This window comes from Notechis scutatus, chromosome 1, assembly GCF_049901735.1.
Source record: "Notechis scutatus isolate UNSWTSFEM ecotype Mainland chromosome 1, rNotScu1.2, whole genome shotgun sequence".
NCBI lineage: Eukaryota > Metazoa > Chordata > Lepidosauria > Squamata > Elapidae > Notechis > Notechis scutatus.
Window position 1 is genome coordinate 91,177,876 of NC_142009.1, and position 25,520 is coordinate 91,203,395.

General features: G+C 36.7%; 1 protein-coding gene across 2 annotated transcripts in view; it reads left to right on the top strand.

The window, feature by feature from the left end:
• Positions 1-1,084: 1,084 nt before the first annotated feature.
• Positions 1,085-25,520, top strand: part of NHSL1 (NHS like 1) — a 169,620-nt gene continuing 145,184 nt past the window's right edge. For both annotated transcript variants that reach the window (XM_087970934.1, XM_026666173.2), the window contains exon 1: positions 1,085-3,359. In XM_087970934.1, coding sequence (XP_087827060.1) covers positions 3,038-3,359 — 322 coding nt within the window. In that variant the 5' untranslated portion in view covers positions 1,085-3,037. The remainder of the gene's footprint in view (positions 3,360-25,520) is intronic.

Here is a 25,520-nt window from a genome sequence, read left to right on the forward strand (position 1 = left end):
TAAAGAAATCAGAAAAATCCGCTTTGGCACCAACAGGTAATTAAACTGGAAATATAATTAAATGCCAAAGGGACAATAAAGATTTCTGAACACTAAACACCCCCCCCCTTTTTTTTTTTTGCTATAAGTGGGAAGGGAGAGGAAAAGAATAAGAGCAGGACTTGGAAGGAGGAGACTGCTTGGAATTCAAAAGAATTTAAAGTTAAATCTTAACAAGACTTCTAAAGGATACATTTTAACTGGAACTTTGCAACTAAATAGTAACCCCAAGAAGAGAAAGTGAAAAAAGAAGAAAGTGTTAAAAGAAACAGCTTGTGTGTATTTGGATTGTTTGGTGACTTTGGGACTTTTGGAAATCATATTTGAATGACTAAAAACAATTGGGTGGTTGTTTAAAAAAAAACTTTACAATGACATCACCTCTGGATGAACTGAATGAACTGGATGAACTGAAAATCAAATTTAAAAAATATAAAGAAGAGGAACAAGAAGGGAAGGGCTCCTTTGGTTCCATTTTTCAATTCTTAGAAATGGCGATTGGTGTCTACAAGAAACAACAAGAAAAGACTGCGCAACAAGAAGATTGGGACAAAGAAGAAGCCATTTTTAATGAACAAGTAATTCTATCTGGGGAAGAAAAGGGAAAGGGGGGAAAGAGAATGGAGAATCTAAGACCTAAAAAAACAGCCAAAAAAGGGAAAAATAATGTGAAAAGGGGATATAATGTTGGAAAGCAACAGAAAGGGGAATACAGAAGAGGGAAATGGAGGTGGAAAGACGGGGGGGGGGGGTAAAAAGGGGAGAGAGAAGAAAGGGAAGAAGGAAGGGAAGAAAAGTTACAAAGGTCTGGAGCAAGATGTAAAGAAACAGGATTTATTCAGTGATAATGGGTGAAAATTTAACTGAAAAAGGGATTCTGTAAAGGTATATAAGATTGTATCGTTATATTTGTAATAGAAATAATGTTAGAAAATTGGAAACAACATATGATTAAAAAGTGGAATAAAATAGTTAGTGTAATTTAGTGAAACTTTTGTGAACAAAATAAATGAAATGAAATAAATGAGAGAATTTATTATCTGAATGAGTTGGTGTGCATGTAGCTCCTTAGAGATATTCCCCAAACTTCAAGATTTATGGGAACAAATTATCAATGAATAATGTAAGAAATTCTGCCTATATAGATTGCCAAGTATGGCCATCAGTCCAAATGAGCATGATGTGACATGCATGACAGATATTAGAATGTCACCTGAATAAAAGATCAAAACAGATATCAATATTGCCTCTCCTGTACACAAAATAGACCACAATTTATCTAGTGCTATGGAAAAAAAGCTTTACTTCTTGACTAGGAATGTGGATAAATGAAAGAGCCACTGTGCATGATTGCAGTCAACTATGGACGTTCACCATGTGGCTTTGAGCATTTTCTCTAAACTCAAACTACCTCACAGGGTTGTTGTTACAGAGCATAAGAGGAGGGAATCCTAGATGCTCTGCCTTCCATTCCCGATTGAAAAATGGGCTATAAAAGTAATAAATAAATGCATGTTGCAAGAAAAAAAGTCAGGGAACCCACCCTTAAAACTGCCACAGCCATGCCATTAAGGGTTCAGTCCATTTTACCAAAAAGGTCCCAGAAAAGTCCAGTTCCACATTTATACAGGTAGTCCTCGACTTACAACAGTTCATTTAGTGACCGTTCAAAGTTGTGACACTGAAAAAAAGTGACTTAGGACCATTTTTCAAACTTACAACCTTTGTAGCATCCCTATGATTATGTGATCAAAATCCAGATGCTTGGCAATCTGAATAGTAGTTCCTACTTATGACCGCTACTGTGTCCCAAGGTCATGTGTGATCACCTTTTGCATCCTTGGAGAAGACAGATTCACTTAACAACTAGGTATGTTATCAACTGCAATGATTCACTTAAACAACTGTGGCAATAAAGGTCATAAAACTCACTCAGCATGTTTCATTTAACAACAGAAATTTCGGGCTCCACTGTGGTCGCAGATGGAGGACTACTATGGAAGAGTACTACCTGTACTCTTTTTCTCCTGCCCTTCGCCTAAGATGGCTTCTGTGAGAAAGAAGCAGCGTTTGAGCCCTATATATAACAAGGCCGAGGCTTTCCTAAAATGAGCGGAAAGGTGGCAGCTGAGAGCGCCAGAGGAGAAAGTTCATTTTGAGGGAAAGAGTCCTTGAAGATTCCTCGTTGGAGAGGCAACGAGCTGAGCCCAGGCTGAGATTTCGCTGACCTCCAGCGGCAGAAAGAGTTAAAGCGAAGGCGGGGAGAGAGAGAGAAAGGCGCTCCACCTTCGCCTGGCTGGGGGGCAAGGAGTAACTCGGGCTGGGAGAGCCACAGGTAGGCGGCGGCCTTGATTGTTGTTATTGGGGCTGCTTGAAGAAAGCCTTCGCGCCAGGTTTCTGGTGAGACGGATCGTCTTGCGCTCTCCTTCCCAGTTCTGTCGGTTTCCCAGGAGTGGAAGAGCGGCTCTTTCGGGAAAGCAAGAAGAGGGGGAATCCCAGGTGACCGAGCGCCTTCGGGGGCGGGGTGGTGGTGTCGCCCGAGCAGAGCCCCTTTCTTCCAGCCCGCTTCCTCGCTGACTTCCACCAACATCGATCGTCTCTCCCTTCGGGTCTTTCCGTTCGGAGCTGCCCGGCAGCGGCGGCGACAGCGGCTCAAAAGCTCTGGATTCCGCTCCCCGCCACGCTCCGCTCTTGCAGCGCCTTTCGGGCTAAGTGGCGGGAGGGCAGGCGGGTGAGCCAACTCTTCCCAACAACGCTCGCTTCGGCGCAATGTACCTGTGGCGGTTCCCCTGCGGGCCCTGGGCTAACGGGGATTGCGGCCACGCCAGCTCTTCGCTCCGGCCTTTTTAAGAACGACAGCGAAAAGGAGAAAGAAAGAAAGAACGGGGGAAAAAAAAAAAGCTCGGCCTTCTTAGGGCAGGGGACCCGGCAAGCGCGAAGCCTCCGCTTGGGGTTGGATGCCTGTTGCTTTCCGCCGGGAGAAGCGGAAGCCCAAACGATGCCTTTCCCTCTGAGGACCGTGGCTCCCCTCCAGCTCTGCCGCTTGGAAGAGGGCGCTGCCGCCCTTCCGAGGGACAAAGAAGGGCACGCCAGGCGGAGCGGCGCGGGGCTCCTCTTCGACTCTTTGGAAGAAGTCTGCTCCCGCTCGCTGGTCTCCCTCCTCTGGCAGCTCTCGGACCTTTCCCGCTGGGCCGGCGACATCTTCGGCGGCATCCAGAGCGAAGCCGACAGCTTAGGGTGTCGGAGCGTCCGGCTCCACTGCCGGTTGGAGTCCCTCAAGGCTCTCGCCGGTGGCCTGGACCATCGCAAAGTCAAAGTCCGTAAGTCTCTGGCTCGTGGCTGCGTTGGGTGGGCGGCTGGGCGAGCTCCACGGACTCATTGGTTGCAGGGGCCACTCTCAGCTGCTGCGGGTCGGTGGGGGACGGTGTGTGAGTGTGTGTGTGTGTGTGTGTGCCGCGCAGGAGAGAAGAAGGGAGATTTGGGTCGGTGGAAAGGTTTGCAAAGGAGCAGAGGTCCCTCTGCTTATCCGTGGGGCTCACGGAAGACCCACACCCTCCCACTCGCGAGTGGAAACGGGGTCGTCTCCTCTTTCCGTCCAAAACGGAGCTCGGTCTGGACCAGAGAGAGAGAGAGAGAGAGAGAGAGAGAGAGAGAGAGAGAGACTAATGGTTCCGAGCGGGTTTTGCATAAAAGAGCTTAGCGGTTATTGCAAAAGGTACAGGCTCCACGGGTTGGGGCACATTGTTGAAATGCTGCTTTGCCTCTCCCAAACAGGGATCCTTAAAAGAGTCCAAATGCTCAAAACAGAGCCTCGGGTTTCTTCCTTCTCTAGGTTGGGCTTGGCCAAACCATTGGCCTCTTAGAAACTCTCCGTGACAGTGCGGGACGCATGTATCTGGCGTGCTGCGTGCTGAAATACAGATATGCGTCCATCGGATGGGATTATATTCCTTCTGGATGGCATGCCTGGGATTCCAAGAGGGTGTGAAGCAGGCTTGGGATTAGGTCCCAGGCTGTAAAAGGTTTTCTGAAGATAAGAGAAAAAACTTCCACATCTGTGTTTCTTTGTGCATGTTTTTATAAACAGGAGAGCAAAGGGAAAAAAATGGAAGGGAACACTCAGAACTTAAGTTGAAAAAAATAATACTTCTGGTACACTTTGAAAGATTTCTTTACAATGTAATTAGTTAACTTCTCTTATGGCAGTGGAAACATGGAATATCTGACCAAATTTATTCAGATGAAAGCTATTTGATAATACTAAACTCTGGGAATGGTGTCTTCCAAGGATTCCTTGATTAAAGTTTGAATATTATACATTTTTTGTAAAATAATGCATAGAAGTTTATAGAAACCCTAACGAAAGTAATTTGTTATTGTAAAATCTATTGGTATTCCTGATAAAAGTCATTCAAACAGAGAATGAGTTTGGATAACACTGAGACACCTGAATGATCAAACCTTCATTGAAGAGGTATTGAAACTTGGTAAACTTTCAAAAGCAAGTTTTAATTCAATTATTTTTTCTTCTGAACAACATTGTTCTTATATCCAGATTGTTTTTTATTGGTTTGACTTTAGTGTTGGATGTACACATTCTGTCTTCAACATATAAAAGCTTTTATCAATTTAATTTCATTTGGAAAAAAAATGACACTCTTACTATACTGCAGATGTTTTCAGACTCATTGTTCCACAAAGACATAAAGCCAACACCCATGGTTTGGTAATACAGTTATGAGGGTGTATTAGATTATTCCAGAGGTGTCTCCTACTAAAAAAAAATTGTACAATAGCCTTTCAACGCTGTTGCAGAATATGTGAAGTCCTAGTTGGGTCTAGGAAAAGTGTTTATGAGGGGTCCTTGGTATTCTCTGAGCTTGGTTGTTTTCTTGCAAACATTTCATTGCCCAAACTAGGTAACATCATCTGTACTAGCACTGATGATGTTACCTAGTTTGGGTAATGAAACGTTTGCATGGAAACAACCAAGCTCAGAGAGTACCAAGGACTCCTCATTTCAACCCTGAGCTACAAATACTTTCCTTTATTGTTTATTTATGAACATATATTGAGATCAGCAATTGACACTTTTGGGGAAACCTTCTCCTTGACTTGTAAGATAGTGGTTGGAATCTTCTGTGGTAGCAGCTATATCTGCTGTTGGCAAATTAGCCTAGCATCTGGCGCCTATTTTTTGGAGAGCAGCTGAAGTCTGGTCTCCTGAGCCTTTAAAGTTAATTGAAGCAACATTTGCTCTTACTGATTTCATCAGGACAGGATGTCATTGGTTTTTACAAAAGGTTTTTACCTTTTACATAATCATCTGCCATTTCTCTTGTTTTATCTTTGAAAATTGGAATTCACTTCGACAACTGTTCAAAGTGGGATAAGTATTTTGTAAAAAATGAAAAACATCTTTCTTTAAAATGTCCTTGCCTGAAAAAATGTGAAGGGTTTTTTGTTTTCCTTAGGAAAAATTCTATAACTTTTGCTGACTTACGTCACAGTATACTTTTCCTTAATTTTCCCATGGATAAGATAATGCTAGTCTGGTATCTTTGATCAACCTCAAAGTACTTTAAAGTTAGACAACGGCGCCTAATCCTTAAAGTTACCTTTCTGGGAGAATACTGAATCAACAATGCGCAACAGTGATTTGACTTCAGCTTTCACTGGAGTTCTACCCCAATTCCTGGGAGTAAGCTCTTGTGACTACAAGATATTTAATTTTTCTTTATGTTATGAAAGCATTGCTTTAACACTTTCCATTTTATTATATTCCACCCATCTAAACATGGAAGTTCCTTATCTTTTGCACGATATGTTCCTTTTTATTCACCCCTGCTGTCCATTTCAATGTTTACTTACAATCTGTTCAAGTAACGTAGCTTGTTTTTATTTATAGTATGTGCACTATTCAGAGATCCAAGCTGAAAAAAATTGCTGTCACGTGATCTGTTCAATCTGAATTAAAAGACTTCCATGTAAATGTTGTACAAATATTATTGGAATTCAACTTTAGACATTGGGAATTTACCTTCGACTGTTTAAATGAATGGAAGCAAAGTGTGTGGGGGAATGAGTCCTTCCTTCTTTCTTTTCCTTATCCCAGGCCCTCCCTGTCATTGAAGGTTCACAAGCAATGTTATGATTTTCCCTCTGTAAACTACATACATCCTTTTCTCAGAAACTTTTGAATGGAGTGTTTGGAATTTCCTGCTGGGTCTTTGCAATGAAATATTCTTCTGACCTCTCCTCTTTTTTCAGTTTTGCAGTTTGTCCCACTCTGCACAAAACAAGGCTTATAATGTGTGATGTACAGACAATTCAGCAGAGTAGAGAAGCTTGTTTGTCAGCATTTCTGATGGGTATCAGTTTTCAGCTTTCATTTGGCACATTAGCCTTAGGAGAGTAATTGGGGTTTTTGTTTGCTTACACTAACCATTTTGTTTCAATTCATATATTTTTTTCCTTGAAAACAAAACCCTTTTTAAATTCTGTTCACAATAGCTGGTTGTATAGATTTGATATTTATAATGTAATTATTTTTTTATATAATTTACACTATCTAAAGCTTATTCTTTAACACTACATTCTGTTTAGATTGGATTGTAAATAAATAGTGTTCTGAGAATTCCATAGAAGTTTCCATTGAAGAATTGGGGAGGTCTCTAATATTTTTCCCTAGCATGCGTTAAAAATTGCACAGATATATAGAGCAGCTTTTCAGATGGCTCATTGCCCCAAGAGTTTTCAAAAAAAAAATGTAGGGCACAGAACCAATTAATTAAAAATATTTCCCTTGAACCTCTGATCAAGAAGCATAATTTTAGAAGTGGAAGACTGCACGAACTTTTGGGGTTCAGGCATTGCCCTTGATCTCTCATGGAACATCATCAAATTCTTATAACATTCTACGGTTTTCAGGAACATAATTAAATAATCCTGCATTAGGTAACCAATGTCTTTAGCAGAGTTTGTGCTGATTGTTGCATTTTAAGTTTCTTGATAATAATGTAGAAGAAATAATAAGCAACCACCTTAGCATATGAAGATGAAGTAATAATTTATGCACACAGTTTAAAATGAGTAAATAATTCATGCATGTAATTCCGAGTACAAAAAAGAATTTACATTTTGCTAATTTATTTAATATTGCTTCATTTACCCTCTTGATTACTTAGCAAAAATGTATAACAATTTCTGTAAAATTCTTCCCTATTGTCAAATTGGGCTTGCTAGTTTTTTTTTTTCTTTAATGGTTGAAGTATAAGTCCTGTTTTCCCCCTTCCATTCAGTTGTATCAGAGACTGCCTGGACAAGTCCCTGCAGTTTTCTTAGCAATATTTTTCAGAAGTGGTTTGCCATTTCCTTCTTCCTAGGGCTGAAAGAAAGTGACTACTGCAAGTCATCCAGTTTGCTTTGTCCCTAAGATGAACTGGAGCTCACTATCTCCCACATTAAACTGACTTTCAGTGACAACAAAGGATATTTGGAGATATAATATTTATGAAACCACCAAGATTTTTTTCCAGTTTTTTTTTTCCAGAAGCAATGTTGGGAATATTTGAAATGTATGCGTATTTCTTTTAATATTATCCTTAATGATCTGAGTTCTCTTTGCTGTTTGAAGAACATTCAATGCAATATGCATAACTTTGCTCATATACTAGTCACATAATAATTTTGTCTACTAATAGAATTTACTTTAATATATTTTGAAAATTTCAATTTGGTGTTCCTTGATGCTTCTGTCCTTTGAAATCAGATCAAGGAAAATCTATCAACCTCTAAAACAGGGGTGTCAAACTCGCGACAACACATCAACATGACGTGTCGCAACTTTTTCTCCCTTCGCTAAAAAGGGTATGGCCGTGGCCAGCAAATGACACATCTTGCCTGCGGGCCGTGAGTTTGACACCCGTGCTGTAAAGAAAAAAACAAGAGCAACAGGCCTGTTTTCAGACACTAAACCAACCTTCCTTCCTCCCTCCCTCCGTTTCTCCCTCCCTGAATGGCACTTGTGACAGAAGTGCCTCTTGCCTTTGCATTTAAGAGTCATATTGCATATAGGAATTATATTGCTCTGGTACTCCGAATAAAAAGATCCAGGAAAAAAATACTTTGCATTTTGGAGTTCCATACTATTACATATGTAAAGCATCTTTTAATTTTTGAATCTCAAGCACAGCACAGTCCCAATAAAAGATCATTGGAATATAAAGCAATATATGAGCACCCTGTTTTATTGCAGCCATAATGCCAAACAAAACATCACATTTGAATTTTTTCATCTTTTCCAATTTTTTTCAACTTTCGAAATTTGCAAGTTTTTTATTTTTTTCTGCAAGCCTTCATATCTCCATATATATCTAATAGCTTCAAACTGCTATGCTATACAAAGTGATTTTGAATTGTAAACCTGGAGCAAAATTTTGCTAAATTTAAGTTACAGCATGTACCATCAGTGAAGGAAGTATATGTATTTACCTTATTTCATGTAAAAGATCTTAGAAATGCCTTTAGACATAAAAAGGAATACATCCACATATATATACTTTATTTCATCTTGGGGATCTTTTTTATGGTTGAGAAATGGAAAATGAAATTGTTGACATTGCTGAAAGCCAGTTTGCACCACATAGGATATAGCAGTCAGAGTTAGAAAAATGTATAATCAGGACAGTTATATCTAAGCTAGCATTTAACATTCTATCTGTTTATTCAGAGGACTTAAAAGAAAAGATTGTTTGTGTTTTTTTCCTTAAGAATAATGAATTTGAGTTCCCTTTCAGTAAAGAATGAAATCTACAAAAAGATATCACATGAACTGAGAATTTAAAGATTTTTTAAACACTCTCTTTCCTGAAAAGCTTTGCAAGCCACTGTTTAACCAAAGCAGCATAGAAATTATAGCAATAATCAAAAATAAAATCAAAATGAAATGTCTTCCTTGTATTTGAAGCTTGGAAAACTAGCAATTTGCTGCATGCTAGGTAAGACAATATGCTTCTTCTGGACTTGTAGAAAGACTGTATGGCTTTGGTAAAAGTTAATTGTTTTACTTTTTGATTCCCTTGATGCACAGTTTTATAAAAATAATGTGGAAGAGATTATTTGTAGAAATTGCTAATTCCTTTTCCATTTATTCTTGTGATTCATATAATTGGGTGACTGCAGTTCGTGTCTTCTCCACAGCCCTCCAGTGTTAAGAAGGAAATACTGTGCAATGCAACTTGTGACTGCTTTTGTTTTGTTTGGGGTCAGCTGTTTCCGTAGGGGAACATCTCATTTGGCTCACTCATCTCCTGCTGTAACAAAGAAAAATACTGTGAAAGGGCTTTCCTGTGTATTAAAAAAAGAAACATATGAATGGAAGAATCTTCCCTTCCATCCTTCACAACACTTCCTGTCTTGAAAGAATTTGTTTATAAAAAATGTATTCAATATTGTAGTCACTTCTATGGTACATATAACATGGCAGGATTTTTCTAGCAGCCTTACTTTTCTTCTGTACCTATGGTTTTCCACAAGTGAATCTTATAAATGTTTTGCTCAGTTTTCTGAAGAAACATTCCCTTTCTTGTTAAGTTAATGTTTGAACCATTGGAGCTTTTAAGGCCCCAGATAAGAAAGCGAAAACAGCCTAATTTGATTTGCAGGACAGTTTTAGCTATTTTATTCTTAAATCTTTACTAAACGCCTAAGTTCTACCCCCTCAAAATCAATGGCTCAAACAAAAAAAAATTTCTCCCTTCACTTTATCACAAAATTACATGAAAAACAATCAACTTTCATTCAATATTTTACCTCAAGACTATTGCATTACTAGAAACAAAGGTACACCGGAATTACTAAATTGCAGCCATAATTTTGAAATTTAACAGAGAATAATAAAAACAAAGAATTTGTTTCAGAAGTTTAGCCTTTGCAGTATTGATGACAGAAGTAAAAAAAATGCAGGATTCATTAAAACATGAACCCTTTTCAACAAGAAATGCACAAATCTTTGTTGTGCTAAAGCAAAGTTTATCTGAATAAGCATGAATTTGCACATACATAAATTTTGTCTAAAACCTGATTTTGTGTGTATGTATGATATAGACAAACTTCCTCGTAATAAACATGTATCCTGTTATTATCAATGCTTCTAATAATCTTCAAAAGAGTAGCTACATCAGAAGAACAATTAGTAATGACCAGATATAGCTGCAAGAAATCTGTCTTAGATTTGGCTAATAATCTGTGATTTATGTTCAAATCTGGCAAAACGTTGAAAGAACTCTTTGATTTTTTTAAAGCAAATAATACCAACCGGGAGATAATAAAAATAATAGTAATTAACATCTTTCCTCTTCTGTAATCCTGGAAAAATACTATTCTGAACCTTGGGTCTGTTTTAATGTGTGCAAGTTCCCTATTATAGTAATCACAATAATTAAATCTTGTCGCAAAGCCATTTGCAGTTTTATAGGCCTGTTTGTTATATACAAAAATGCATATAAACTCCCTTGCAGTATATGATTTTCTCGTTACTAAAAGCAATTCCTTTTAGAAGTCACTCTAATAGGTATTTGACATTTTATACCACTTATAGTATCCCCCCTTTTCCACCTGATTTAGCAGCTATATCTTGGACACAGAGATATATTGTAGAACTATAGTCTATGTATTGCATAATCTAAGTACTGCAGTCTGTACATCAGTTTCGCATTTCCAATAACTAATATATAAAGTTTGCAGAGAAGAAAATCTAAATATTTTGAGCTTGAAACCAAAGGTACTATTAAAAGTCATTCCTTTATTTTATATTTGGTCAGTGAATATTTATTAATTAAATGGTATAAAAAGTGTGTGACATTTTTGGCTACTGTTGGCAAACCAGATGACTAATTATAGCATTAATTAATGGGTGTAGGACTCTGGACTTGCAAGGCAGGCATAACAGGTATGGTTTTATTTTCTGCCATGTCTTACTTGGAGAGGATTAATTTCAAATGATAATGCTGTGTTTTTTAAAATTAGTAATATTATGCAATAGTATGGAACTTAAATGCAATCTGATGCATGAAGAAATTGGCTATAGTGACCAATATCCTTATTTCAGTCATTTTTAGTTTTGTAGTCCGTTTTTATTTTTGGCCACAGAGAAATATTTTTACACAATCAAATGCAAGAATGGATATATTTTGCTTCCTGAAATTCTAGAATGGTGTGGAATGCCAATATGCGGTCATCTTATATCATATACCTGGTCTCATTTGAAAGAAGGGAAATGGAATAGATATGACCATATAAAGGCATACTGTATGGTAGTGAATTGGGAAAAAAATAATTCGTAATTTAATATCCCTTTTCCATCTAAAGTTTAAGAAGGAAGAAATTATCTGCCCCATGTTTAAAGATAAATTATATGGATAAAAAGACCCAGTTTTCATTGTTCCTCCTGCTTTAAAATATGCTATCACCTTAGATCCTTCAGTTACTGACTTTTTATGTATTGCAAGACTTCTAGCTGCCAAGTGCATCAACCAATAATAAAGAAGAAGTTGCATGGTAGTTATGTAACTATTTGTGTAGTTGTAGAAATGTCACCTGTATTTAAAACATATGGTAAACTGTCCAGAGTGTCGGAGTTGGCAGGGAAATAAATTTAATAATAATAATATTGTTAATAGATTTTCAGACTTAATCATGTGAATGCAATTGACTAAAGTTATTCTTAAGTTTTGTTGATGTCAGTGCTTCTGTTCTATATATAAATAAATCTGGATCCACCCAATGACTATAAAAATAATTGTCTTCAGCTGGGAAAAAAAATTCTCTTCATTTGTGATATTTCTAATTTATTTTGCATAAAATATTATTTTATTGAACTATTTCTGTGTTATAATTTGGCATCTCTACCATTTCCAGCATAGATTAACAGTGGCCTTAGTAGGTGTTTAATTATTCATTTTTTATATCTTCCATTTTTATAGCCAGCCATAGTGTAGTAATGACTCAGAGCAGCTTACATTTGTTTAGAGGAGGTTCATAAGGATTTGAGAAAGTTATTTTATACCTTCAGATTATTGATTTATTGTGAAAAAAACGCTCAAAAGTCTGTTTTCTTTGAAGATTCTCAGTCATCCAGGTCATGGTTGTCCCAAAGGTGCTTTTTCAAGAGGCAACTAAACTTTCTTTGAAGACATTTTGCTTCTCACCCAAGAAGCTTCTTTAGCTCTGACTGGAATCTGAATCCTTCCATTCTTCACCATCGAGTAAAAGCTGAAGAAGCTTCTTGGATGAGAAGAGAAACATCTTCAAAGAAAAACCAGAAAGTCCAGTTGCCTCTTGAAAAAGCACCTTTGGGTCAAAAGTCTGTATTCTTTTCAATTTATTGAAAATCATGCTATTGTATGATGAAGGAAATTTAAAATAGACCGATGATAATTTGAACCTGGTAAGAAAGTTCTTGCCTTGTTTAATTCTTACAGAGATAGCAATAGCACTTAGACATGTATATCACTTACAGTGATTTACAGCATACTCTAAGTGGATTACAGAGTCAGTATATTGCTCCCCAATAATCTGGGTCATCATTTTACCGACTTTGGAAAGATGGATTGCTGAGTCAACCTACAGAGTTACTTATTCTGTTCCATTATAAGCAATATTATAAAAAGTGAAGAACAGATTAAGATAGTATGCCAAAGAAATGAAAGGCATGAAAAACAAAAAGAAAAGGAAACATTTAGCCAAATCTTTTTTACATCAGTACCATCCACTCCATGCATTTCTGCCTTTACAAATGGCCCTCTTCTATTATTCCTGTACAATGCCCTTTGTTATTTAAAATTCTCACCTTGATCCTATCATCTCCAGCAATGACTGGGACTTCTGCTTCCTCTTGACCATTCACTCTTCCTTCATTTATTTTGAGATTGAAGATCATTATTTCCAGACGATCTAGCCAACTCAGCACAATTCTTTTGTACTAGTCACCACTTTTGTGTTCAAACATATTCATTCACCACTCATTCCATCCCATTGAACTTACTTATAAGTTTACTCCAGACATTAACAACCTTCACTTCCATGCAAAGCGTGGACAAAAATATGTTATTTTATACCGCTACTTTGTCTTTTAACAAATACTCATTAATCTTAATCAATTGCATGTTATCCATTACTTTTCTATCTGCATGTATGCATCTCTTTACTTCCCAGATGGCCCAGTCATTTTCTCTGTACTGTCATCTGATTGCCTGAATCCATTCAAATTATATGTCAGAATAACAATTTGGGTGAATTGAAGCATCCACATATAGTATTAGTTTATTTATTTGGTATACATTTCATCTTTATTTGTACAATTCAAGTTGACATTTATAATGCTCCCTCCTTCTGTTTTCATAGCAGCAGTGAGATGTGGGCAGAGAGAAAGTGGCTGACTCAAAGCCTAAGAGAGCACTGTGGTCTCCTGCAGGTATACCTTACCTGCCTTAGCTTACAGTACCTGTGTCATTTCCCTGCCAGTGGTAAGGGTAGAGGTGGTTAGCTTTGGTCCATTTTGATCAAAGAGCATGACCAATTTTATTTTAAACATATTCATACCATTTTATGCAAACTAGGATCACTAATCTAGAAAGCACCTTGCAAACCAGTATATTTATATTGTACCATCCTGGAGATTCATGCAATGTTTTGACAGTCTTTATTCTTCATATTCTGTATTTTTTCATTTGCTTCATTTGATGGCTGTATTTTTTTATGAGAATGGTTTCCAGACTTGAATGATTGTTGCATGCAAAATTAACTAAAGCCATACAGAATTAATTTGATAGAAAATTTGTACTGTAAACAATTAATAAACTGCTATAAAATGTATTCATTAAACTTGTTCTAGTTAAGCATGGCAGGCTGCCAGTTTGTGGAGGAGTGGCTCAACTGAGCCTTGTTTTTGTTGCTCCACCTGTTAAGATGAGCACACCGATGAATACTGCATGAAGGCAGGTGCAGCTGGAGATGTATCAAGAACAATGCAAATATTCCATGGTGTCATGCAGATTTCTCTCTCTCCCATGTGAATGTCTTGTGATTCAAAGCACAGGAACCACCAAAGGAGAGAGAGAGAGGAGGGATGCACAAGTATTTGCTTTCTTGCATTATAACTTTAAACACTCATACTGGGAAGTCATTTATTGTTGCCTCGTGAGATTCATCTGTACAGAAGCAGTATAGTATGACTACATTTAACTGGATTAGATTTATTCTGTGATACCACATTAGAATTAAAATTGCCTCGTTCATAGAATTTAACACAAAAACAAAGTACACCTCTTATTTTCAAACGATTTGCTCAGCAACATTTTTTTTGCCAAATAATGTTATTTGAGATTATATAATACAAGTAAAACTTGTACAACTACAGAATAAAAAATATATTAAAAAATGTCAAAGGAGGTGCAGAAAAAGAAAAACAATAGAAAAAAAAGAAAAAAAAGCTTCCCCTTCGGTCTCAGCAACTTCAGCAATTCATCACTTTCTCTTAAATTGTAAGCAAACCTCTCTTCATTCTATATGTCATCCCAATTTCTAAAAACCCATGTCTAGAACTCTATAAAATAGAAGTATTACAGATTATATCTATTACATGCGATATAACTCCTTATTTTCCCTTTAAACCAGGGGTGTCAAACTCACCTTGTACGTCGTCATCACATGACCTGTCAGGATTTTTTTCCCCTTCACTAAACCAGGCATGGGTATGGACAGCATGTGATGCATCCGGACTGCTGCCTGCGAGTTTGACAGCCCTTCTTTAAACAAATCCCTATGTTGTTTTGTCAAATAATCAAAGTTTAGCTCCACTCAAAAAAATATTAAACATTAATAGAAATCAACATCATCATCCAGTTCTAATCAAGCAACTGCTAAACATTTCCCAAAATAACAACCCATTATTTTATTCTTGATTGAATAAACTGATTCTGTATTCTTCCTTTTTTTACTTCAAACAATCTTTCTTTCTTCAGAGAAACTTCTTACATCTGACTTCTCTTCTCACAAAGTTCTTATTTTCATCTTTATGAAGCCCCTTTTGTACTTCCAATGTAGCAACTCCAGCAAAACCTTCTTGCAAATTCAGTATAAGGAAATATTTCATATTGCTAATTTGACTAATTTTTTTATTTATCAATTTTAAGTCATAATCTTTCATTTGTAAACCCCTTATTTTAATCTCCTTTTTGTTAGCTCTAATTTTTAATTTCATCTGTAAGTCAGTTTCAAACAACCAATGTACAAAAAATTAAATAGTTCAAAATTGCCTGTCACCATACTTTACAGTAGATCAAATGATTCTTTTAAGGTAGCCATCTGGTGCCCTCTAGTGTGTAATGTTCAAAGTCTTGTTATCAGTTTCAAAATGTAAGCAAAGGATCCTTGGAAGAGGAGCCTTTCAGTCAATTTTAAAGTCTTAAATCAAGTCCATCTGAGCCCTTTATCTGTTTAAAACTTTATAAAATCAACAAAAATCATCCTTTTGCTGTAATTTTAATTTTTTAATTTGTAATAAAAAAGACAAAGCTTACAAAACTTATATTTAAACTTTTTTAAGAATTGAAAGAAACTTGCCAGTTTAAAGTTCTTAAACTTTAAAGAAAGCCAAAGTATGTATGTATACACACACACACACACACACACACACACACACACACGTGTGTCTGTATATGTGTGTGTTGTGTCTGAGTGTGTGTATATCAAATAAAAAGCCCAAACTGGTTAAGAGATGACTCCAGTTGAACATGCTCCATGTAGATGACATTAGCAGTTGTAATGTGATGAAATCTGGTGCTGTTGCAGGACGGAGGGGATCTTTTACAAGGAGCTGAGAGACAAATCAGCCTTGAGTCCTCGGCATGCAGAAAGAGGCCCAGGAGGGATTCTTCCGAAATCTTCACAGAATTTATCTGATAGTTATGCAGTGTATACTTTAGTCTGGAAAGATTCCTGTGTATGGAAGAAACAAAAACAGACATTTATCTGAGCAATTCATTGGGGTATTCCTGGTTCCTTGCACCTGGCATATAAGCAGGATAGAATGCCATGACTTCCAGCCAATTGGAGGTTGACACAAAAATGCAGCTCCTGCCCTCTACTTGCAAAAATGTAGGTGTCTGGAGTACATTTAAGTAATCTGATGGTCTCTCTTTAAGTTCAAAGAGATTTCATCAGCCCGATTCCTTCATTCAAGTATCATTTCAGTCACCACGGTTCCTCTCTTATAGAATAATTATGGCTAAATTGGAAGTTCTGCACACCAACACAGTTTTAATGATACTGTAAAGTATATTCTTCATGTGAATTCTTTTTTCCTATAAGCAGTGGTTGTTGTTGTATTTAATTTAAGCAGTGATGAAAAACTTATATCAAATAATCATATGTACAGTAGATTAATAATGGGCTTGATAAACAGATGGAAGATGTGATGTGGGAAAAAAGTAGTTAGAGCAATAGCTTTGCATATAATAGAACCAGCTTCCACCCACTTTCCCCAGATACTCATTTTGGACTAATTAGCACTTGTACAACATAACCTGTCAGGCAGGCTTTGTTAAAATAATGCTAATCAGGGAAAATTTAGAGTGAAATGTCTATCCTTCCAATTGTGATTTCATCCCTATACCATGTTGTTGTGATAAAGATTACAAACAAAAGTGCTCCCCCCCCCCCGCTTTTTAACTTGGGTTTAAAAGTTTAACATTGGGTTTAAATATACTGCATCTTCTTTGCTAAATTGATTCCATGTTAAATTACTGTATAAATCATACAAAATACCTTTTTAGTCTTTCATAACAGGTTAACATCCAAGTATACTTTCTGGAAAACATTTTTAAAAATTTCTTTTTTTTATCCTGACAGATATATATATCAGTGATAGATTTTTTATTTTTATTCCTTTCATAGGACTTGCAAACGATTGATACCAGATGTAGATATTTGTGGGAATAAAAAATATGCTATCATAGACCTATTTTAATATCAAATTTTAAACATAGGTGTAGCCCAGCATTATTCCTTTATGTAAAATGTTGAATAGTCTATGACGTTTCAGTGTAGGTATTTATGGTGAAGAAATCTTAGTATTGAAAGCTGCAGCTGATAATTCTCAGTCATAGGTTCCAAGTATTTATTTAGTTTATTATTCTTATCCTGGTTATTACTAATCTAGCATATTTTTACAACCTACTGAATAGTAGAGATATTTTCAATCTGTTCTTGACATTAGAGTTTGTGTGTTCTATGGTTTTTTTTTTGTAGACATGCTTTAGAATGATATCTTATGAAATGCTGCATGAAAAGGGCCTGGTGTGGAGAGATAAGTCACTTGGGAAAGCAGGATTGAGCTTTAATACAAGCCCATCTGGCAATTAGCAAACAAACAGGCAACATAAAACAAATGGAAAAGTCCAATTCTGATTTGACAAGTCAACTGTAGGATCTCTTTTGCAAAAAAAATGTTAATGACTAGAAGCAAGCACTAAGAATACACATTTTACCAGCTGCAATTTTAAATGCATTGGCAAATAATTTAAATACTAGACATGATATTTTAATTATTCATGCAGATGACAAACTAAATAATATTGCTTCAAGGAAGGAAGCATATATTTGAGTGAGAAGGTCTATGTGTGTATGCAACTGAATAAGACAGTTGCTTTATTACTATAGGATAATTTATAATTAATAGTACTCATTTTCTAATCTTAAAATCAAAATCTATACAACAAAACTTCACTTTATTGCAGTCAATTGTAAATTCAAGCAGTGCTGGAAAATTTCTGCCTGAAATCTTAGAAAGGGATTGCTCTACTGACATTGATGGGCTAGTGAGCTGGTTCAGAATAATGCATCAGAAGCTTTTACCCATACACAGTAAACTAAATAGTTGTGCAATATTTAAGATATAAGTATAAAATAATTATATCAACTTTGCATTTTTTCAGTATCTAAATGACAGTTTTTTTAAAAGGGAAAATTATTTCTCTAATTTTTACCCATATGCCCTTCCATATTTAGCAATCCACAAATCTATATGGTATCCCACTAGAGCACAGTGATTTTCCTTGTTAGATATTATGGTCACTTTTCCTGTATTATAATGATACAGAAGTCTACTCTTTAGCACAGAATTCATAATTTTTCAACCTGATCCATAAAACCTAGCTCCTTTGTTAACTTGATGTGGTTCTATAAAAAGTAATAGGCATCTTAGGTGTGATCCCAAAACAACTGGAGCACCAATTGAACACCATTGGCATTGACCAAATCACCATTAGTCAATTGCAAAAAGCAGTTTTGTTTGGAACATTCTGCTTACATTCTGCGACAGTACTATTCACACCATCAAACAACAACATCTGTTTAATCCAGATCCTTGGAAAAGACTCGACAGGTAGATAAAAATGCTAAATCCATCTAAACATCTGGGTTTTTAAATATTTTTTTTATTTTTATATTTCAAGAACATCTCTTTTGGTGAACAGCATGGTTCCAGATTTTTACATTTCCATACAAACATGACCTTAGTTACATATTCATCTTTCACATTCAGTTTCATATCACATCATTACATTACATAATTTCTATAAATTTTCTCAAATACCTTTATATTCTTCACTCTTATTATATCGTATTTGCCGGCGTATAAGACGACTTTTTGCCCTGAAAACATGCCTCCAAGTGGGGGGTCGTCTTATACGCCGGGTATATTCTTCGCCTTGTTGGTGAGGAGGCTCGCTTCTCCCTCTCCTTGAGGTCATAGCAGGCGCTGGCGAATTGCAAAGGGTTCCTCGTAAATTAGCTGCAGATCTCAGAGCGGGACTTTGCATTCAGTTGTAGCCTTGAGCGTCGGGTTACCCGTAGCTCTGCCAGGGAGGGATTACGCCCGCAATCCGGCCGGCCCTCTCGCTGAGGTGGGGCGGAGGTGGGATGTGGGTCCCTACCACCGCTAAGGCTCAGCTAGAGGTAGCGCAGCTCTTGACCCGGCTTGCTCGGTTTCTTCCTTCCGTTTGTTTTGCTTCGCTGGCGATTTCACCTTTTGTGGAGCTGGGCGAAGGGACTGATCGGACCCCGCCTCTGGGGCTTAGACGTTACCCAGAATCAACCTGGTTTTCAGGCGCATCCTTGGATGGACTCGGGAAAGGCAGGTGGAGAGGCTAGAAAGAAAAAGGATCTGAACTCCTTCTTTCCTGCCAGATCCCTGGCAAGCAGCGTTGGGTAAGACCAGGCAGGGCCTGGCGTTTTCGAAAGGACTTGCCTGTTGAGTGACATCAGCTTCTGAACTAAAGCCCACTATGTCAGATACAATAAAGCAGAATGGGTGTCTTTTTTCTCTTTAAAGACGAAACAGAGGTTGGGGGTGGGAAGAGAAGAAGGGGAGCGATCATGTTAAAATGACAACTTTCTAGATCCAGTCCCGAAGGGGGAAAAAAAAACCACAAACGCCTAATTTCCTTAATTTCACTGCAATTTCTCCTCTTTCTCACATCCCACATTGTCTTCTCTTGCTGCGGGAGCAATGTCACCTTTTACTCTGGTATCGATGGAAAAGCAGGTTTGGCAGCGGTATCAAGTAAAAGACAAGTGAAAGGCTGAGGAGGATTGACATCAAGATCAACTTATCTTCATTATGGGCAGCTTTGCAGGGTAGTTCATATTTCAGTTCATATTTCAGTTCATATTTTAGCAAGCATAATTTAATGATAGTGGCTGGCAAGTCAAATCTTAGATGCATTGCTAAAATGGGATCTGCGAATGTGGGGTTTTCAGAAAGCTAAAGGAAGGGGAGTGTGGGTGTGAAAATTTGGATATAATTAATCATGGCTAGTTTAAAATGCAACATTGCCACAATTAATATCAGAGTGAAAATTATGCTTCTGCAGGCCCTATTTGTGTCTTTCCGGCTTAGCTGAAATAGAATTCTTTTAATAAAGTTGCCTGTCCATGACAAGTCATGGTAAATGGCTAATTTGAAATTTAGGCACACACACACATTTTATAAAACTATGAACTATACCTGCTCTGAATCGGAAAATTACTTATGTTCTATTATTTGGCATACTTTCACAGCCTTGTGAGTTTTCCTGCATGTCATAAGCATTTGAATATAAATTAACATGTTGAAATCAAATCTGATGTTCTTTTACCTTTTATTTGGTATGTGGAAGGTGTGCGGAAGAGGGGGTAGTCTTATACGGCGAGTATATAACAAACTCTATATTTTGAGTGGAAATGTTGGGGGTCGTCTTATACGCCCAGTCGTCTTATACGCCGGCAAATACGGTATATATATTCTATTCATATCTCACATTTATACCAATTATATATGTGTGTAATTTAACAATAACAAATAGTCTAATAACAAAAAAACCTATCAGTTCCAATCTTTTCATTTTTAAAGTCTATATTTTTTATACATCACAACAAATTACTATTACTTCAAATACATTTATATTATAACATGTTGCCTTGCAGAATCCCCTTCCTTATTCCTAGTCTGTTTACCCGTTATCTTTATGTCTCCTAACTAAGCAATTTCTTTTCATTCTTGTTCATTTCCCATATCTTCTTCTTTTCTGGTCTTTTCTCTTATTGCCTATTTTTCCTTCATTTTTCCCTCCATTTCTTACTCCAGTTTTTATTCCCCTCCCTCTTTAAAGCTTCCTTCTGCAATTCCCTTTTCTGCTGTTTCCTTTTTTCTTTGTTTGGCTTTCCAAGCATTTCCCTTTTTAATTATCTCCTCAAACCTCCAAGTTTTAATTTTAATTCTTTTTTTCCTTTCGCTTTGGTGTTCGTTTTTCCATTTGTTCATTAGAGTCGGTCTCTTCTTTAATCGGTTCCTCCCCTTCTGGCACTCCTTGTTCTTTGTTCTCCAAAATCGCCATTTCTATTAGTTGTAAGGCAATGCAATTCGATTCATTTCTTTCATGTAATATTTCCTTTATGTTTCTGAGTTCCATTTTTATTTCCAAAAAAAGTTCTGCCATTTTTATACTCTTCTTTTAGGTTTTCTTTATTCCTTTCTTTAATATTTAAATTCCTTTCTTTAATATTTAAATATTTGTCCAGTACTTTAATTCAACCAACGTCTTTAATATTTATTTCCAATGATCAGTTTCTGTTAATTCTTCTTTCAGTTTTCTCCAAAATCATCAAATAATCCAATATCCATAAATTAGAGTTGTGCCAAAATCACCAAACAATCACAAGGTAATTTCTTTATTCTTCTTTCTTTTATCTTAAAATTCTGTATTTTCACTTTTCACTTTTCAGAGTTTCTATTTTGTTGTAACAAAGTTCCTCTTATTTTGTGTCAAGTTCTACTTTTGAAAGAGCCAGGTACTTTTTAAAGGATCACTTAAAAATTTTCTTTACCATTAGGTGGCGCTCTCTGTTATGTCCAAGTTCCACCCTCCCCCCCCCCCCACTTTCTTTTCTCTGTTTAGGGCTTTTAAGTTTCAAAATCCAATAAATCCAATTATCAATTACTGTTTTTTTGACACATTCAAGTTCAGATTTTAATTATGCCTGTTTAATGCCAAATTCATATATTTATCCAATTTAAACAGGTATTTTCTTCTGGCTTCTTCCTTGAATTTAACTCCTTTCAAAGTTCAAAGTCACTTTCAGCTATCAAATTTTCTTTTCACTTTCTCTGGCCACCGCTTTCACTGTCTTTCTTTAAAAATTTCTTAGTATCTTAATTCTGGGGTACCTTTATAACCAGATGTTGCACCTGATTAGCCTGGTCTTCACACTGTCCGCTTCTTCACCGCTCCAGCACGGTCTTTGTCCCGGTTAGCTCTCCTTTTTCAGGGTGGCCAAATTGGCCACCGCTACATCCTGTCTTCAGAGGGAGTATGCCTAGCCAGGGAGGGGAGATGTGGCTCCCCTCAACCCAACTGGCTGTCTTTCCCTTCTTCACTACCCCTGCAGTGAGTTTCTGGCCCCGTTCAGAGCCCTCCAACGGGGAGAGCACAGATTGAAGTCACGCACGATCACAGTCTTCAGGCAATCCGCAAAGGAAAAACCACCGGAAGTCTCCCATCTAAATATCTGGTTGACTGTGTGCTATGAACTATAATAACAACAACTTTAATAGGTTCATTCACCTAAACAAATTACAAAAAGCTCTTCATTTCATTGCCATTTTTGTAGACTACAGCTTTGCATCTTGATCAGGGATTCCAAGAATTATTATTATTATTCAACTAAGAAGTTCTACATTTAAAAAGTCCTGATCTGGGTTTCCGGTTTGTCGGCTTCGCGAGCGGTAGGGATTCGCGGCTGCGCGATCCCTGCCGCTTGCTAGCCGTTTTGGGGCTTCGACCCGGACGGGTGCGGAGCAAGGCTGCCCTGCAGGGGTAGCTGAAGGTAAGGGGGATCCGGAGGAAGGGTTTGGGGTGTTGCAGACCCCCTCCTGGCCGGCAGAACCCCCTGTTACCAGGACGGTGCAGCGGCGGGTCCGCAATGGCCGCCACAAAGAAGTTGACAGCCGGGCAAGTATGCGCAGGAGGAAGAAGAGAAAGTTATTGAAAGTAAAAGTTCTTCTTGGTCGACCCAGGGCTTTGAGATTTATTTAATTTAATTCCTGGAAAAGATGGTTTTCTGATGATTTCTTCCACAAGAGAAAAAAAAGCGGCTGTTTTGAGGTGCTGAAGGAAAGTTTACTCTCCCTCCCGACGGAATTAAGCCGGAAGGGAGAGGATAAAGAAAATATATAAATTTGGATCTTGTTGGAGGAGATGCCTTGAAGACTTGAGGACAGAAATACAATCTTAATAAGGCTTTAAAATATAGACTTGGATTCTTTTTTTTTTATTTGTTTGATACCACCCTGGAAGAGGAAGGGGGAATTTTGGCTTGCTTGGATTTATTGAGGATTGTGGATTTTGGGATTGTTTTGCCTTTCTCTCGAATATTTGGTTGGTGTAAGAAGAAAGAGGAATAAAGAAAAGAAAAGACTTATTTATAATGGCTTTCCTTTTTGAAGACCTGAGGGATGAATATGAGCAAACAAAAGCAATCTGCAAAGATGGCATGGAAAAAGCTTTTCTATTTCTAGAAATGGCGCTGGTCAATTACCAACAGACAATGGAACAGATGGAAATGGAAGAAGAACAACAAGGAAGAGACGAAGACGCCATCTTCATTGAATTCCAAAACTTATCTAAGGAAGAAGGAAGGAAGAGAGCAAGGAAAATGAAGGACTTAAGATCTAAAAAAACATTTGAGAAAGAGAAAAATATGATGCAAAGTAAATATAATGATAACAAACAAGAGAAAAAGGGAATGCAACAGAGAAGGGATCCCAGCAAGGCAGAGGTTAGAAGAAGAAGGGGGTAGGAAGATTTGGTGGGGAAGAAAGAAAGGGGAAAGGCGGAGAAAAGCCTCAAAGCTTTAAAATTGGATGGGAGAAGAGGGATTTTTTTAGAGATAAAGGATGAAATATAATTTTCTGTAAGAAAGATTCTGCTAAGGTACAGAAGATGGTATTGTAACATTTATATTTGAAATAGTAAATTAGAATGCTTTAAGATTTAATAAGAAATTAAAATGTTGAAGTTTTTATTAATGATTGATTTTTAAAATGTAATAAAATATCGAAGGAAAGGAGGATACAATGTATTTAAACATTTTTGGTGGATAGAATGTACCAAGCAGAACCAAATTGGGTATTTGTTATGTTGAATGTTAATTTTACTAACTTAGGGGAGGATAGAAAGGCATCATACTCTGATTAGTGATTTCAGGAGAAATTTTTTCTTTTATTATAAGAAGAGATAGAGGGATAAATGAATGGGCAAAAGATACAATTTAATGATTTAATTAAGATGGATTAAATAAGATAGAAATGTGAAGAGTGATATGTGTTATTATTTTAGCCCATGCAAAGAGAGGTAACTGGGGCCAAGGTACTTTACTAAAAGATTTTTTTTATGTTTGTTTGTGTTTGTTTGTGTTTTATGAGAATATTGGGGAAATTATTGTAGAAAACAGGGAAAGATTCAATATGTAATGATTTGTTTGTTGTTGAAACTTTTAATAAAACTTGTTTTAAAAAAAAAAAAAAAAAAAAGTCCTGATCTGGCACTCTAATTGTCAGGACAAATTAGATGTGACCTGTATCTCCAAGCACTCATTCTGCTTGATTGTTTGGAAAAGGGTCATGACATTTTAATTTGTGCTGAGCTGTGGGAAAATAGGAAATGACTAAAATAATTTCTACAATTTTTTCCCTTTAATAACAGCACATTTGTAAAGAGTGAACTATTTATAGCAGGGGTGTCCAACCTTGGTAACGTTAAGCCTGGAGGACTTCAACTCCCAGAATTCCCCAGCCAGCAAAGCTGGCTGGGGAATTCTGGGAGTTGAAGTCCTCCAGGCTTAACGTTACCAAGGTTGGACACCCCTGATTTATAGCATCCTAACCTGACCCAAAAAAGGATATATACTTCTTTGTATCTGTTACTTAAGTTCTTTAAAATTATTCTTTAACTGAAAACCCTCTGCTCCCTGTGCTTTGGCAAACTTTGTCCCCTGAGGTTGGTTTCAGAATATAGCTCTTGCAATGGCACAGTTACTGATTTATTCCAATTAATTTTAGATAGAGATAATTGCCCCAGATTAATTTTGTATGGATTGCAACTAATGATTTAGAAAAAAACACCAAAATCTAATATTAGAATTTAGGATATAGAAATTATTTTTCACTTCCTTTTTCACATCAGAATACTTCTGGCGTATTTTGACAAATTGCACAAAGGCAGTTCCAAAATTATATTTAAACATTAAAAAGCCTGTTGTTTATGATAAAGACAGAGAAAAAAAATTAGAAACCAAATAATTAATACACAGTCTGGATCAAGGAGCTCCAATGAAAAATTAATCCAATCAACAGAATTTTCAGTAAAATGATAAACATTTTAAAGTCACTAACTGGGACTGCTAATTAATATTACGGAAAGATCTTAAACCTAGGAAAATAACACTGCTTGTTATATTTATTAATAGAAGCATATTCTTTATATTTGGAATGCAATGTTAAAGCATGAAATAAATATCTAAATAATAGACAATTTTGATTTAACTTTACTATGAATTAAGTTAATGTTCATGAATTGATCATGAAAATATTTCTCTAAATCTATAGATATGCTGCTTATAATGTTAGGTGCTTTTAAAATAATAGAAGAGCTGTTTTGTAATATGGCTTTATGAACTTTTTAATGCCATACATTTAGCATAGTCCAGATTACTGTGTAAATATCCATATGCATGTGACAGTAAATTACAAATTCCACATTATACAACACACTGCACATATGTTTTCGCACTTTTCTGTTTATATGTATGTAGAAATGTTGCAGATTACACTATATATATATGTGACTTTGAGAATGTTTAATTCAGAACTACGTTAAAATTAA